This window comes from Gobio gobio, assembly GCF_949357685.1.
Source record: "Gobio gobio genome assembly, chromosome: 6".
NCBI classification, from domain to species: domain Eukaryota; kingdom Metazoa; phylum Chordata; class Actinopteri; order Cypriniformes; family Gobionidae; genus Gobio; species Gobio gobio.
In genome coordinates, this window is record NC_137102.1 from 59,953,662 (window position 1) to 59,971,822 (window position 18,161).

Sequence of the window (18,161 nt, forward strand, 5' to 3'; positions counted from 1 at the left end):
CTTCATGAGGCCGTGTTTTGAAATCGTCATCACTATAGAAGTCGTTATTTAGGGTTTTTTTTGCGCACAAACTATTCTCGTCACTCCATAAAGTTATTGTAGAGCCACTGTAGTGAGATGGACTTTGTAACGACGTCTTTAGTGCCTTTTAAGGGTCTTGAGAGTGTAAAGTTGAGCCAATGGAGGCCTTTCAGAGCATCAGATTTACACTAAAATATCTTCATTTGTGTCTGAAGATGAACGGAGGTCTGACGGGTGTCCAACCACATGAGGGGACGTCATTAATGACAGAATTTATTTTTGGGTGAACTAACCATTTAATTTCACTCAAATGGTAAAACGCGAAGACAACTATCGTTGGATTTTGCAAATATATTACCAATTGAAACATTAAAAAAGACGTAGTATTGGGTCTTCAAACTGTCAGTAAAAACTTGAACTCTAACACCTCGTGAATGTAAGTGGTGCACGCAGTTTGCACAATCTCTGCTTGTTTGCACTGCAATGGTCAATACAGAACTGGTGGTTTGAGTGCAATTTTACCCTTCCAATCAAATATCGTGCTGCAAACATTTATAACAGCTTTAACTTCTCAATGCTTGCAAATAGCCATGATATACGTGGGATAATGTGCATTTAATCCATTCCATGTCGGGGGTTTTTTGCTTCCACAATGTGCTTTTAAAATTGCAAATATATTACCAATTGAAGCGTATTAAGACATTTTTGGATCCTCAAACTATCAGTAAAACCTCGATCTCCACAACACCTCTCGTGAATTGGCTTTATGCACAGCTGCATTACTTCCTGAACTTCAGCCAGCTCCTTTGTTTCCTGTCTACCATTATTGGACAAACTGATTAATCCAGGTGTGCCTGACCTCTGTAGTCACAACAACAATAATCAGACACACCTGGATTAATCAGTTTGTCCAATAATGGCAGACAGGAAACAAAGGAGCTGGCTGAAGTTCAGGAAGTAATGCAGCTGTGCATAAAGCCAATTAAGCGGTGTGCACAATTTGCACCGTCGCTGCTTGTTTGCAATGCAATGGTAAATAAAGACCTGGATGTTTGAGTTTTTTTTGCCTATGTTAATGAGGTAAATCTGGCCCTGATTGTTATATTGAATTATACTTATACTCTATTCTGATTGGCTGAAAGATGTGCAGTAAACGGTTTAAAGTGCAGGTAGTTCCAGTCAGTTAAATCACCGTTTTATATTAGTGCACTGCTTTCACTGAAGTACACTATTGTAAAGATGCTGCATGGATGAAAGTAGTTCACTTCACGCATCTCTCGCTATAATTCAAATAAATGCTATCTTTCAAATGTAATCTATAAAATGGTACGCACTTTTACCTCTGTCTGATTTAAAGCTGGGTGAATGCTAGATCTAACAAGCCGTCACTTTTACCCTTCAGGTCATCGTCTTTTTTAATGTTTCAATTGGTAATATATATTTGCAAAATCCATAGTATTGGATCCTCACTGTCAGTAAACTCCATCTTCACAACCCCTCTATCGTGAATGAAGCGGTGCACACAGGTTGCACCATCTCTGCTTGTTTGCAATGCAATGGTCAATAAAGAACTGGTGGTGTTTTTACCCTTCAATCAAATATCGTGCTTCAAACATTAATAACGTCTAATCAATGGTTGAAAATAGCCATGTATAAGTGGGATGATCCAAAGCTAGCTGTGCATTAAACCATTTGAGTGCTTTTAAAGTGTTATTTAGAGCACCATGTGGAGGCATTGGACTATCTCTTACATGTCTGATTTTGTTGTCCTCTTTGCAGGCATTAAGAACTGCGACCCGAAGGCTCCCCTCATGATGTACATCTCAAAAATGGTGCCAACCACTGATAAGGGCCGTTTCTATGCTTTCGGCCGCGTGTTCTCTGGTGTTGTGTCCACTGGACTGAAAGTGAGAATCATGGGACCAAACTTCACCCCTGGGAAAAAGGAGGATCTTTACCTGAAACCCATCCAGAGGTCAGCGGTGCTCCAGACACATTAACACTAGTGATGCACTGAAACTACGGGGAAAATAATGAAAGGGTTTTAGTTCGCTGAAACCTTGACTATGTGTAGGGGAGCATGTTTTAACCCTTTCCACACATGCCAGAATGACGAAACTTAGTGTATTTACTAGTTGCCATATAACATTATTTAGAGAAACATAGCGCCAAAATTAAAAAATCTCTGGGAGATATTATTGAACCTTTATTTAATCATAGCAAAAGTAAATTTCTTACTTAAGTTTAGTTTTCATCAGTTTTTTTGTTTATTTAAAATAGACCAATCTGATATTTTATTCTTATATCCGTTATTAAACAGTTGAGATGGTTCTTTAATGCTAATCTAACCAGCAGAAGACACTTATTTTAAATCCCAGTTGTGCAGGTGAGGTGTGTTGTAACTGCGTTACAATGAGCCCCAATTAGAAATATGCCATTATATTCTATACTTTTATGAATTCTTTTGAGAAACCATGAGAAAAGGGTGAATAATGACCGAGTTAATGTTCAGAAATGATTGTTTTGAATTTTGCTGTATTTAGCGACGTGTTTGTAGTCAAACTCAAAATGCTTATATTTTTAATGATTTTAAAAATGCCATTATTTTATTTAAAGTTAATAATTGTATTTTGTCGACAAAATATTTTAGTTTGTCTTATTATTATTATTTTATTATATCAGGTAACATTTTAAGCTGTTATTTGGTCATGTTACAATGTACCCCACCTATGGGGCATGTTGTCACATTTCACTTCCATTCTTTCGGGGTAAATAAAGAAAAAAGTACACACTGTATTAATGAAACACAACCACATAATTGTACTAGACATGTGTGCAATTAATGTGGGAAGAAAAAAATACTCTGAACCCCAAGTGGATTTACACAAACTGAGAAAGTCAAAAGCAATAGGTTGTGCCCCGCTCTCATCTATCGTTCTATCTATCTATCTATCTATCTATCTATCTATCTATCTATCTATCTATCTATCTATCTATCTATCGTTCTATCGTTCTATCTATCTATCCATCCATCGTTCTATCTATCTATCTATCTATCTATCTATCTATCTATCGTTCTATCTATCCATCGTTCTATCTATCTATCTATCTATCTATCTATCTATCTATCTATCCATCGTTCTATCTATCTATCTATCTATCGTTCTATCTATCTATCGTTCTATCTATCTATCGTTCTATCTATCTATCGTTCTATCTATCTATCGTTCTATCTATCTATCGTTCTATCTATCTATCGTTCTATCTATCGTTCGTTCTATCTATCGATCTATCGATCTATCTATCGTTCTATCTATCTATCCATCGATCTATCTATCGTTCTATCTATCTATCCATCGTTCTATCTATCTATCTATCGTTCTATCTATCTATCGTTCTATCTATCTATCGTTCTATCTATCTATCGTTCTATCTATCTATCGTTCTATCTATCTATCGTTCTATCTATCTATCTATCTATCTATCTATCGTTCTATCTATCTATCGTTCTATCTATCTATCGTTCTATCTATCTATCGTTCTATCTATCCATCGTTCTATCTATCTATCTATCTATCTATCTATCTATCCATCGTTCTATCTATCTATCTATCTATCGTTCTATCTATCTATCGTTCTATCTATCTATCGTTCTATCTATCTATCGTTCTATCTATCTATCGTTCTATCTATCGTTCGTTCTATCTATCGATCTATCTATCGTTCTATCTATCTATCCATCGATCTATCTATCTATCTATCGTTCTATCTATCCATCGTTCTATCTATCTATCTATCTATCGTTCTATCTATCTATCGTTCTATCTATCTATCGTTCTATCTATCTATCGTTCTATCTATCGTTCGTTCTATCTATCGATCTATCGATCTATCTATCGTTCTATCTATCTATCCATCGATCTATCTATCTATCTATCGTTCTATCTATCTATCGTTCTATCTATCTATCGTTCTATCTATCTATCTATCTATCTATCTATCTATCTATCGTTCTATCTATCTATCTATCTATCTATCTATCTATCTATCGTTCTATCTATCTATCGTTCTATCTATCTATCGTTCTATCTATCTATCGTTCTATCCATCTATCTATCTATCTATCTATCGATCTATCTATCGTTCTATCTATCTATCCATCGATCTATCCATCGTTCTATCTATCTATCGTTCTATCTATCTATCGTTCTATCTATCTATCGTTCTATCTATCTATCGTTCTATCTATCTATCGTTCTATCTATCTATCTATCTATCTATCTATCGTTCTATCTATCTATCGTTCTATCTATCTATCGTTCTATCTATCTATCGTTCTATCTATCCATCGTTCTATCTATCTATCTATCTATCTATCTATCTATCCATCGTTCTATCTATCTATCTATCTATCGTTCTATCTATCTATCGTTCTATCTATCTATCGTTCTATCTATCTATCGTTCTATCTATCGTTCGTTCTATCTATCGATCTATCTATCGTTCTATCTATCTATCCATCGATCTATCTATCTATCTATCGTTCTATCTATCCATCGTTCTATCTATCTATCTATCTATCGTTCTATCTATCTATCGTTCTATCTATCTATCGTTCTATCTATCTATCGTTCTATCTATCTATCGTTCTATCTATCGTTCGTTCTATCTATCGATCTATCGATCTATCTATCGTTCTATCTATCTATCCATCGATCTATCTATCTATCTATCGTTCTATCTATCTATCGTTCTATCTATCTATCGTTCTATCTATCTATCTATCTATCTATCTATCTATCTATCGTTCTATCTATCTATCTATCTATCTATCTATCTATCTATCGTTCTATCTATCTATCGTTCTATCTATCTATCGTTCTATCTATCTATCGTTCTATCCATCTATCTATCTATCTATCTATCGTTCTATCTATCTATCCATCGATCTATCTATCGTTCTATCTATCTATCGTTCTATCGATCTATCTATCTATCTATCTATCGTTCTATCTATCTATCGTTCTATCTATCTATCTATCTATCTATCTATCTATCTATCGTTCTATCTATCTATCTATCTATCTATCGATCTATCTATCGTTCTATCGTTCTATCTATCGTTCTATCTATCGTTCTATCTATCGTTCTATCTATCTATCGTTCTATCTTTCTATCTATCTATCTATCGTTCTATCTATCTATCTATCGTTCTATCTATCTATCCATCGTTCTATCTATCTATCGTTCTATCTATCTATCTATCTATCTATCTATCTATCTATCGTTCTATCTATCTATCTATCGTTCTATCTATCTATCTATCGTTCTATCTATCTATCTATCTATCTATCTATCTATCGTTCTATCTATCTATCTATCTATCTATCTATCGTTCTATCTATCTATCGTTCTATCTATCTATCGTTCTATCTATCTATCGTTCTATCTATCTATCGTTCTATCTATCTATCGTTCGATCGATCGTTCTATCTATCGTTCGATCGTTCTATCTATCGTTCGATCGATCGTTCTATCTATCGTTCGATCGATCGTTCTATCTATCGTTCGATCGATCGTTCTATCTATCGTTCGATCGATCGTTCTATCTATCGTTCGATCGATCGTTCGATCGATCGTTCGATCGATCGTTCGATCGATCGTTCGATCGATCGTTCTATCTATCGTTCGATCGATCGTTCTATCTATCGTTCTATCTATCTATCGTTCTATCTATCTATCGTTCGATCGATCGTTCTATCTATCTATCTATCGATCTATCTATCGTTCGATCTATCTATCGTTCGATCGATCGTTCTATCTATCTATCGTTCTATCTATCTATCGTTCGATCGATCGTTCTATCTATCGTTCTCATCTATCGTTCTATCTATCGTTCTATCTATCGTTCTATCTATCTATCTATCTATCGTTCTATCTATCGTTCTATCGTTCTATCTATCTATCTATCTATCGTTCTATCTATCTATCTATCGTTCTATCTTTCGTTCGTTTCGCCATCCAAAACCTAACTAATATTTAAAACTGACAATTCCTGAAAAAAATAAAAGCCCCATAAACATTTGCGGTCCTGTTGATGTTCTGGCTGGTCAATGAGGAGAAATCATGCACCACTCTGATAAAGTGATGGATAACACCTTCCCAAAGTATCTGAGACCTCCACAGACATGAGCGCGTTCAAATCTATAGTGTTGTGCGTCATGGTAATTGTAAATAGACATGGTTTAACCACGGTAATTTTCAATTTCTGTGCATCACTAACATGAGCAACTCTTTAACCAAGTAAATTGTGCTTCCTTTCTGACCCTGAATGTCATTCCCAGGACCATTTTGATGATGGGACGTTACGTCGAGCCCATTGAAGAAGTGCCCTGCGGTAACATCGTGGGTCTGGTTGGCGTGGACCAGTTTTTGGTGAAGACCGGGACCATCACGACCTACGAGCAGGCCCACAACATGCGTGTGATGAAGTTCAGCGTCAGCCCTGTGGTCCGAGTGGCGGTGGAGGCCAAGAATCCTGCGGACCTGCCCAAACTAGTGGAGGGACTCAAACGCCTGGCCAAGTCCGACCCTATGGTGCAGTGCATCATTGAGGAGTCCGGAGAGCACATCATCGCTGGCGCTGGAGAACTTCACCTGGAAATCTGCCTTAAAGATCTGGAGGAGGACCACGCTTGCATTCCACTAAAGGTTTGTAACTGCATCTTTTTAAAGTGTGCATGCTTTATTTTTCCTTTATGCATGTTACAAAAGCACTATCACAATACACTTGCCTCGTTTGTCAGGGTTCCCACGCTTCTTGAATTTCAGACACATGGATTCAAGGCCTGGAAAGTACTTGAAAACAAACATAGGTCCTTGAAAGTGCTAGCCTGGCGTGGCCATACTCAATTCTAGTCAGAATATGAGTCTGGTGCCGCTCCATTGAGCTTTGATTATGGGGCGTGTTTCAACCGAGCCAGGAAAGACCTCAATTGGATAGACCCACAACCAATCAGAGCAACGCGTAACGTTAGTTGTCAAATGTCAACAGAACTCAACTGCACTGTTACCAAGTCCGTGTTTTTCTCCATGTCCGCGGGTTGAAGCGACCCCAATTATGTGATTATATAAACCCAGGAATGCGAATTTTAGCAGGCAACCTTGCCAAAATAACATATTTTGCCAACCAAACGCCATTTTTTTCCGGAGAACCCCCCGGAAAGTTATTGTTTTGGGCTATAGTTTTGAGTAGCAATTGTGCGCGACATTGCAAAAACACTTGGAAACCCTGTCTGCACGCACGCTGGATTAAGTAACGTTACAAGAAAAAGATGAGTGTAAACGATCTTTGCCAGTAATAAAATAATTTAAGGATACACAGAGTACTTACCAACACGATCATCGTTTCTGAGAGAAATAGTGAAGGTGAACGCATATACGAACAAGTTCTCCGTTTAGGATAAGAGCAAACTCAACCCAAGAGCCTTCGATGACGTGGATGATTACGTTACTGTTGATCATCTGTCCATCATCGTCTAAAGCCCGCCCTGACAATTTCATTGGTCCGAACAGTTTCTGTTCGGGCATAATTACTCCTCTATGGAGCGAGTCCAGACCGAATTGCCAGAGCAAAAAAATTTGTGGGCGGGGCTAAATTCGGCTGGCATCCAGGCTATGAAAGTGCTTGAATTAAGCATGAACTGCATTTTGTTAGAGTAGCATGGTGCTATTACAAACATTGGCCTTCATGCGCTGCCAAAGCCAGAACAAAACAGCATTACGGGAGGAAGCCATTTCAATATATTTCTGCTGTTCCAGAAGCGCCATCTACTGTCAAAAAGCCCTATTCGTATGGTAATTGTTTCTTGTGGGGTCGTAAGGTATTTTCATCATTGACAGGGGCTAGTCAGTGATTTTATTGCCGTATGTCTGTGTTTTTCTCCCACCACCCGCATAAAAATCCCCGGCCGAATTACCTCCTGTTTTAAGACAAACACCAACGACGTGTGGTTATTTAATTGCCGTCCGAATCCACATCTCTTGAGTTTTCAAGATGAGATCATTTAAAAATTCACTGTTTACATCCTTTTTGACCACTACAGGCCACCGTACGATTGCGCTTTGCTGTAATTTGGAAGCATTTTAAATATCTAGACTTTCATTACTGAAATGCTGGCAATACAAGAGCAATATTTCATCCCCGCTCAAAAAAATAAAAGCGCGTAAACATTTGAAATGGGCCGTTATAACGACAGCGATTTTATATATGTGCAGGTCTTAAAAGCCTTCAAATAGATTTTTAAAAAGGTACATGTACAAAAAATAATTTAGCATATTTTTAATGCCCAACTATGAACTTGTCCATATCTTTTCATTTAATTGGAAAATTCAAGTATGCAATATCTCTATATTTTGATGTTTTAATTAAGTAATGATTTATAAGAAATAACTAAAACTAGTGTGAAATAAATGTTAACCCCTTTTTGAGAATACACTTGAAAATGCACTATCCAAACTTAAAGGGCTGTAATTCAAGAATGCTTTGGAATGTATACCCAAGTTTGGTCTTGTTTTAAAGCAGACACTCGGCAGATTATTGCTGAAGTGAATACAATTCAAAATATGAAAGTATGAAAAAGTTATGGAAATTTAAATTTACTATAGATAAAAAATACTGTACAAAATATTTTTATTTTATATAAAATATTTTACAAAAATGTTTTAATCTAAAATTACTATAAAATCAAAGCCATATGTCTAAGTTGATATCACAAAAATTGAAGTTCCCATGAGATTTTGTTTAGGCGCAGTACCACAAATATCCACCGGGTGTCACACATATTCCATTGATTTTTTTTTTGATGCATTTTTCTGTAAATTTCTGTCCAAATATCCCTTCCATCACAAAATGGTCACCAAATATGGAACCTTGAGACTCAGACCTTTCCGACGATATGCGTGTTGTCAAGATTAGAAAAGATTTTTATTATAAAGTAGTTAAAATAAATGTTGTAATATAAAATATGACGACGCCCACTAGGGGAGGAGCCCGCTAGAATAATTTAAAGTACCGTTTCCATGGTAACGCAACGTCCGATTTCAAAACAGTTTTCACAGGATGAATTTTGAGTTCGTAAGCTTTTGAATGATACCCAATTTATGATAATTACTCAAATATGATACGAAAAAAGGTGACAGGGAAGAGGTTAAAAGCAGGAATAAGAGCTGCAAACTGCATCTTGTACACCAGCCTCTTTCCCTTGATAAAATTGGAAATTTTTCTTTATTAGAAATAGTATTTTAGTTGTCAGTATATGCCTTAGCGTTACTGCATTAATGATAGACACAGGTATAGTAGGTTTTTTATATATTGGCAGTAAAACACCCACCTTTATTGTATGTATTGTGCTTGATTTAAAATAAAAGGTGCTTTTGAAAGTCCTTGAATCTGGTGTTCATGAAAGAGTGGGAACCCTGGTTTGTAGTCCAGCCATTATTAGCGCTCACCATGTAACACATTTGCATAATGCCCGCCTTCTGGCTGCTAATCCCTAACCTGTGGCTCTGGTTCTCCAACAGAAATCGGACCCCGTTGTGTCATACAGGGAGACAGTCAGTGCTGAATCGGACCAGATGTGTTTGTCCAAGTCCCCAAACAAGCACAACCGTCTGTACATGAAGGCCAGACCGTTCCCCGATGGCCTCGCTGAAGACATCGACAAGGGCGATGTGGCGGCCCGGCAGGAGCTCAAGGCCCGCGCCCGCTACCTGGCCGAAAAATACGAGTGGGAGGTCACCGAGTCCCGTAAGATCTGGTGCTTTGGACCTGACGGAACCGGGCCCAATCTCCTGATGGACGTGACCAAGGGAGTCCAGTACCTGAACGAGATCAAGGACAGCGTTGTGGCTGGATTCCAGTGGGCCACTAAAGAGGTGAGACGTTCAACAGGCCCGTTTGCAAACCAAATCTGGGTTAATTCTGATGTTCTGGCTGGTCAATGAGGAGAAATCATGCACCACTCTGATGAAGTGATGGATAACACCTTCCCAAAGTATCTGAGACCTCCACAGACATGAACACGTTCAAATAGTGTTGAGTCGGAAAATTCAGGGATGCAATCTTTGCTCTTTTAAATCCGAAAAAATCTGATGAGTTTCCGCTTGGGCAGAATTGTGTGGCAAGGGTTTCTATTTCCAACATGTTTTTACAGCGTTGATTATTTGTAGCCAATCACAGGCCTCTCTGTTGAAAGCAATGGCCAATCAGAGGTGTTTACTGCAAACAGGAATGGCTGTTTAACGTGAGTTCACTGTTCTACAAGCTCTCAAATCCTCTCATGGCACCATAATAGGCCGATTGTAAATAATAGATTTGTTGATTATAATCGGTCGTGCTAAACAAGGGGTGCTCTTTGCTCGCTTTTTATGTATCCATTAGGGATGGGCATTTTTGTCAATTTCTCATTTCGATCATCGATAGGTCTCAAAAACGAGTAATTGGGGGCGGGGCATGTGCAGGGGGTGGGGCATGTCCGTTATTGAGATAATAAACTGTTATGAAAATGGTTGTTGACAAATACAAACGTGACATGAAAACCGGTATATGAAAACATGAACATATAAAACAAAAAATAAATGCTTGATTATGATGCATAAATGTCTTTGAAAAAGAAACATCTTTATAAAAGGACTCAAATAACCAAGTCAGTAATATCGAGCATTGCCTTTGAGCTGAAACTGTGAAATAACACCACCCTGCAGAGCTTGCTAGCTGGTTAATAAACTCAACCAAACGCACAATATATCAATATTAATATGAAGATTATTATGAACCTATTACGACATATATCAACACAAAAGGACGTGAATGCGCACATGAACTTCACGCGCTAGTCTGAGTGTTCTCGCTAGTTTCTCTGAGGATAAGCTGATAAACGGGGAACTAAGCACAGATCATTTAGCCTCATTTTCCACGGTGTCCTCATTATAATGCTATGTAGGCTATGACAGATTGGCGCTGCACATCTTGCACTAAACATTTAATGATCAGTGATTCCAGACAACACTGCAGTGCACGCCTCTTCAATTTATTTCGCCGCGGTCATGAGGCTCTGTATAACGCCAACCAATCAGACCTCCGATACCGCGCAAAACGACGCAATAACCAATAAAAAAAAGAGACAAATATTTTTTTTTTGATCGCTGTCACGTTCGAGTACTCGATTACTCGACCACTGTTGCCCATCCCTAGTATCCATTCACAATTTAATGGGAGGTTTTGTTTTTCATGGTTCCAAGAGGACCAAGTTCCACATCTACTGCAAAGCTTCAGGAGTGGCAAACGCATTAAATTGCTATGACTGACAGTGATAACCGAAGATGGGACACGACCTCTTTACGACACTTGGGGTGCTTTCACATCTCTAGTTCGGTCCGAACCAAGGCCAAACGGTTATACATTGTAGCTTTTTTGGTTCCTTTTGACACCACACTGATTACTTTGCATTTTGGTTCGTTTCAACTGGTTCTCACTCCTGATAAGTTTGCATCTCTGAGATTTTATTTTAAAATACTTGTTTTATATAAATTCAAAGACCTGTGAGAAGCAAGCATGCTCATGTTGTGTTTTGTGTCCTCAGGGTGTGCTGTGTGAGGAGAACATGCGTGCCGTCCGCTTCGACGTCCATGACGTGACCCTCCACACGGACGCCATCCATCGCGGCGGAGGCCAGATCATCCCCACGGCCCGCAGGGTTCTGTATGCCTCCCAGCTGACCGCCGAGCCCAGACTCATGGAGCCCGTCTACCTGGTGGAGATCCAGGTGAGGGCCAGTCCTTCATCAGCATCATCATCATCATCATCATGAGTGTTTCTCACCCCCATCTCTCTCTCTCTCTCTCTCTCTCTCAGTGCCCAGAGCAGGTGGTCGGCGGCATCTATGGCGTGTTGAACAGGAAGCGAGGACACGTGTTCGAGGAGTCTCAGGTCATGGGAACGCCCATGTTTGTTGTTAAGGCCTTCCTGCCCGTCAACGAGTCTTTCGGTGAGTAATCACTACCATTACACTTCGGTTTCTTACACTTAATGACTTTATCAGACAAAAGCATTGCATTCAAGAATCAAAAATCTACTTTTTAAAGGTCCCATGGCATGAAATTGTCATTTGATGAGGTATTTCAACATTAATATGAGTTCCCCTAGCCTGAATATTGTCCCCAAGTGGATAGAAATGTTGATCTGTGTAAACCCGAGTTCTGGCTGTCTTTCTCTGCCTTTGAGAAAATGACAGGCCAGTTCATGATTCTGAACTAAATGTAACTTGCTAGAGGGTCATGACAATGTAAATTGATTTGTCGAGATGAATGAATGATTCAGTTATTCACTCAAAGACTTAATTCATGAAACAAGTGAAGTCTTTATGAGTGAGTCATTGAATCATTCACTCAAGAGATTCACTTGTTTCATTACTGGATGAATCAGCGTTTTTGAATGAATCTCTTGAATTAATGATTCAATGACTCACTCATAAAGACTTCACTTGTTTCATTACTGGATGAATCTGTTTTTGAATGAAGTCTTTATGAGTGAGTCATTGAATCATTAATTCAAGAGATTCGTTCAAAAACGCTGATTCATCCAGTAATGAAACGGGTGAAGACTTTATGAGTGAGTCATTGAATCATTAATTCAAGAGATTCGTTCAAAAACGCTGATTCATCCAGTAATGAAACAAGTGAAGTCTTTGAGTGAGTCATAGAATCATTAATTCAAGAGATTCATTCAAAAACAGATTCATCCAGTAATGAAACAAATGAAGTCTTTTATGAGTGAGTCATTGAATCATTCATTCAAGCGACTCAGTGTTTTAGAATGAATCTCTCGTTTCATTACTGGATGAATGCTGTGGATGCGCGACTGGATTCAAAGCGTCCCAACTAGACGCAAATTTGACGCTCCATTCGCGCTCCCATTACAGTTCACACACGCATCTTTGCAATTGTGAGACGCTCACCCTGTTGATGTGTGTGTGTGCAGGTTTCACAGCTGACCTTCGCTCCAACACCGGCGGTCAGGCCTTCCCTCAGTGTGTGTTTGACCACTGGCAGATCCTGCCCGGCGACCCCAAAGACGCCACATCCAAGCCCTACCAGATCGTCCTCGACACACGCAAGCGCAAGGGCCTGAAAGAGGGAATCCCGGCACTCGACAACTTCCTGGACAAGTTATAATCGGCGGACCGACTCGCCTCCACCCGCAGCTCCACCTCCGCTTCTCTTTCATTCCTTCCCTCCTGCGCTCCTTCCTTCCCTCAGTACACCAGAGGGACTGGACTGTACAGGGCACACACACCACATCTCACGCACACAGGAACGCCAAGTGGATTATGTAAATCTAAATAAACAACATAAAAATGGAAAATTACTCTGTGGCGTTTCATTGCTGCTCCGTCATGTGTTCATGGGCTTTAGGGACATTTTAGTGCTGCGGTTTCAATTCCATGGTGTAAGTGTTTAAAGTTCTGGTGGCGAGGAATAGTTATAATTATTTCAATTAGGTTCCTTATAGATCACATTCAGAATTATACATTTTTTTTAACCACTTAAGCTCTGCACCTCCTCACTGACCCACCCGTGGGTCAAATATTGCATCATAATCACAAAAATCTTTAAATTGTACAGCACAAAACTAGACATATATTGTATCATTTGAAAGATTAGAACCTCAGCTTTCTTAATCCAATCACTTTTTGTTACATAGAAAAAGATACGGTCTGAATTTGACCCCCCTTTGAGAAAATCATATATTAAATTTCATATTTGTTTCCCACAATCTCACCAAAAATAGACAAGTCATATATCAAATGAAAGCTCTCACCCTCAAGAATTTCACTGTGCAGTTTATTTCACCGATCCAACACTTTACAGTAACGTTATTATCAAAAGAATCACGAAGATGGAAATGACTCCTTTGAACAAGCAAACACATGAGTCCTATTCCTGTTCGGATCACTTCCTCCTTGTGTAGCTACTACCCTCGAACGCTATATTAGCTTGTTCCTTAGGTTGTTTTCTTCAAAATGAGACCATTCCCTCATGTCTGTGAGCGAGCATGGCCAAACCACACTGTCACCAATGTCCAGATCAAAACATGTGATGCAGACAAATACTCTTATTATCCTTAGTTTGGTCTTTGTTAGCTGCTTTTTTTTTTGTTGGAGATATGAAGTCATCACGTATTGCGTTATACGTCAAAAAAACTGAGTATCTCAGCTCTCTATAGACAAGTCAATCATGCTTCTGGACCAATCAGAGCCCGAGACCTACCTTTACAAAGTTGAGGAGGCGGAGCCTTCTCGATTACCCAGCGGCTGCTGTCAATCAATGCAGATGAGGAGGAGTTATTAGATAGTTTGCACAGATTAATCTCAATAACTTTTTTTTTTGGAAGGAGATATCAAGTTCTTTCCGCTGTTTACTGACTCTTAGTGGAATCAACAGCAACTTTCTGAAGGGAAAAAGCCCAAACAGATTAATTAAAAAATAAATCAAAATATGACTTTTTATCTGTGTTTATCATAAAATTGTGAATAAATACAATATTATATATGCAATATTCCACCACTGTGTTAAAATTTAGAGTGTTTTCTATCAAATGAGACCATTTTTATCAATTTACTATATATGTAAATATATATATAATTTAAATATGCTGCAGAGCTGAAGTGTTATGGCTTTGCTGATTTATAATGAAGGCGTGTTTCACACAAACAAACTAATGTTAACGCATTAATGAGTAATACTTTTTACAGTGACATTAACTCCTTAACTGTCACCTTAACGCTTTTTTCCCGCCTTTTTTCGTATCATTTAATCGTAATTATCATAAATTAGGTGTCATTCGAAAGCTTACGAACTCTAAATTCATCCTGTGAAAACCGTTTTGAAATCAGACATTGCGTTACCATGGAAACGGTACTTTAAATTCTTCTAACAAGCTCCTCCCCCTAGTGGGCGGCTTCATCATATTACAAAATGTATTTGAACTACTTTATAATCAAAATCTTGACACCACACATATGGTCGGAAAGGTCCGAGTCTCAAGGTTCCATATTTGGGGTCTGTTTTGTGATGGAAGTGACATTTGGACAGAAATTCACAGGAAAATGCGTCAAAAAAACAATCAATGGAATTTGAATGATACCCGGTGGATATTTTTGGTATTGCGCCCTAAACAAAATCTCATGGGGACTTTAATTTTTGTGATATCAACTTCAAATTTGGAACACAACTTGGTTAGACATATGGCTTTCATTTAAAGAGCACCTATCATGGCATTTAAAATGTTCCAAATATTGTTTTAGAAGTCCCCAACAACAGTTTTGCATGCATGCAATGACAAAAAAGACTTTAGTTTTCTTATAATATGCATTTATTTTTACCTGTTTTGACAGCGATTCTCAAATGATTCCTTTAGTGATTCACTTTTCAAAACCCCGCCTTTACGTGACGCTAATCTGCGCTGATTGGTCCGATGACCCAGTCAGTTGTGATTGGTATAGTCTGTGCAGATATTTTCGGAAACGGAACGCCCATCAAAGTCTTATAATGACAGTAATTTGTTAATATGTGTCAGGAGTTATGAATATGAAAACCGCGTCTGTACCGTTTGATTGTAATATGAGCCTCAGCTGATCTCATTCATAAAAAAACTCCTCTATTCTCCTCACGAAGACTCGCGACAAATCAACATCCCTCAGGGCTTTTAGTTCAAAAGTGTGCAGATGAGGAGAAATATTGATAGATTCTCATATGTCTGTGTCAAATTTCTAAACAGAGGAGTATTTTTTTATTCAATACTTCCTCAAAATGCGCAGATGTAGCCTAATCATGAGCGATTGAGTCTCTTATGTGTTGTTTTCAGCTCATCCTGGCAGCCGGAGGGCGCTCTGAGCACATGTAGTCCATGTACAGACAGACGAAGAAGAACCATGTGCCATAATAGAAGTCCATAATAAAAGCTTCCTGAGATCACGAAACATACATTTGACGACTCGCGGAAGGTCTCGTTTTTTAACTTTCGCTTCAAGCCGTTCACACATTGCCAATAAAAGAGCGATTTATACGGAAATTATTATATATAGCGCCTTTATTGTCACAATCTCTCGAGAAAAAACTGAAGAATGACTAACGTTACCGGAAATGCTTTCTGCACGAACACCGCGAATATTTCACCATGTTATTAATAATCATTACTAGTAACATGTTCAGATTTAGGCTTTAAGTATCACAGCCAATCAAATCTCACCGCCAAAGGTCATAACGGTATATAATAATGGTACACTTTATCGATGTAGCTGAAATTATTTGAAACTATGTTTAAACTAATGATAGTTGACTAAAACAAACTAAAACCACGAAGAAAAAAACAATAACTGAAATAATAACTTTATGTACTAAAAAGACTAGAACTATGTTAATAAACACTATAGACATATTTAGAAATAATACAAATTACAAAATATGTAGGTGGAAAATACAAAAATAAGATATGATCCAAAATATTACTAAAAACTATATTATCTCAATACTAAATTAACACGTAAAGCTGCTTTGAAGCGGATCTACTTCTCTGTTTGTGTCTATGGCGAGTCACGCAGGGACTGTGCTCCTCCGCAGCGGTTCCGGCCTGAAATAGTCCCGATATAAACACTTATTATAAGCGGACTGTAATGATTCAGGATAAGACAAAAACACGGGTTGAAAAAATGGATTCATATTGTACATTCTCATTATATCATTTTTGTAACTCTTGAACACAAAAAAGTAACTTTTGCCAAAGCGAGATTTCTCATTTTAATTTAGTTTAATTTGATGTAATAAAATAAAAATGAAAAACTAAAACTATATTAATAAACACGATATAGACATTATAAAAATAAAAAAACATACTAAAAATGACAACAACAAAAAATTATGCAAGTGGAAAAGGTGGAAAAATCTGAAAAGCTATTTTATTGCATCATCATTATTGCATCATCTATATAAATATATATATATATATATATATATAGAATAAAAGTATATATAAATAAAATAAATACATATATAATTTTTTATATATAAATTAAAAATATATATAAATAAAAAAAATATATAAAAAATATGAAAAAAAAAATATATATATATAGAAAAATTACAAATATGTATATATATAAATAATATATATATATATATATATATATATATATATATATATATATATATATATATATATATATATACAAATAAAATATGTATAAATAAATACAAATATGTATATATATTTAAATTATATATATAATAAAATAAAAGTATATATAAATAAAATAAATACATATATAAATAAAAAATATATATATGAATAAAACATATATAAATTAATAATATGTATATTTATAAAAATATATAGATATAATAAAAATAAATAAAATATATATATATATAAATAAAATGTATATAATATATATATAAATTAATTAATTAAAAATAATATAAATAAATAAAAATATTTATATATATTTAATTATATATATAAATAAAAAAATATATATATCAATAAAACATTTATATAAATAAAACAAATAAATAAAAAATATCTATATAAAATATAAATAAATAAAAAGGTTTATATATACTTAAATATATATATATATATATACTTAAATATATATATATATATACTTAAATATATATATATATATACTTAAATATATATATATATACTTAAATATATATATATATACTTAAATATATATATATATACTTAAATATATATATATATATATATATATATATATATATATATATATATATATATATATATATATATATATAAAAATAAACTTGACAGAGACTGAGCCGAAGCTTATTAATGTGAATTAATATTAATGTTGAAATATGCTATTTTAACCTTCTATACACAAATGATTAGAATATAAAACTCTTCCTTTATTTTGTATATTCAGTGGCTGGAATTGCTCGACCGATGGATCCCGTTTGTCAACACTAAAGCCTAAAACAAGTGGACAAAAACACGGAAATGTAAAGAATGATTAAACTTTATTGGACATGAGCAGTCATACAAAGACCCAATATAA

The 18,161-nt window shown here is 36.3% G+C and overlaps 2 protein-coding genes across 2 annotated transcripts in view; one reads left to right on the forward strand and one right to left on the reverse strand.

Moving 5' to 3' along the window:
- eef2b (eukaryotic translation elongation factor 2b) overlaps positions 1 to 13,446 on the forward strand; it is a 28,916-nt gene extending 15,470 nt beyond the window's left edge. The window contains exons 8-13 of the mRNA XM_079819713.1: positions 1,801 to 1,996; positions 6,366 to 6,732; positions 9,604 to 9,957; positions 11,664 to 11,846; positions 11,936 to 12,068; positions 13,061 to 13,446. Of these exons, the coding sequence (XP_079675839.1) occupies positions 1,801 to 1,996; positions 6,366 to 6,732; positions 9,604 to 9,957; positions 11,664 to 11,846; positions 11,936 to 12,068; positions 13,061 to 13,254 (1,427 nt within the window). The 3' untranslated portion in view covers positions 13,255 to 13,446. The remainder of the gene's footprint in view (positions 1 to 1,800; positions 1,997 to 6,365; positions 6,733 to 9,603; positions 9,958 to 11,663; positions 11,847 to 11,935; positions 12,069 to 13,060) is intronic.
- A 4,660-nt stretch (positions 13,447 to 18,106) lies between these two features.
- The window catches only part of btbd2b (BTB (POZ) domain containing 2b), an 18,668-nt gene continuing 18,613 nt past the window's right edge, over positions 18,107 to 18,161 (reverse strand). Inside the window, exon 9 of the mRNA XM_079819185.1 lies at positions 18,107 to 18,161. This exon is cut by the window's right edge and continues 778 nt beyond it. The gene's annotated coding sequence lies outside the window, so the exon portion shown is untranslated.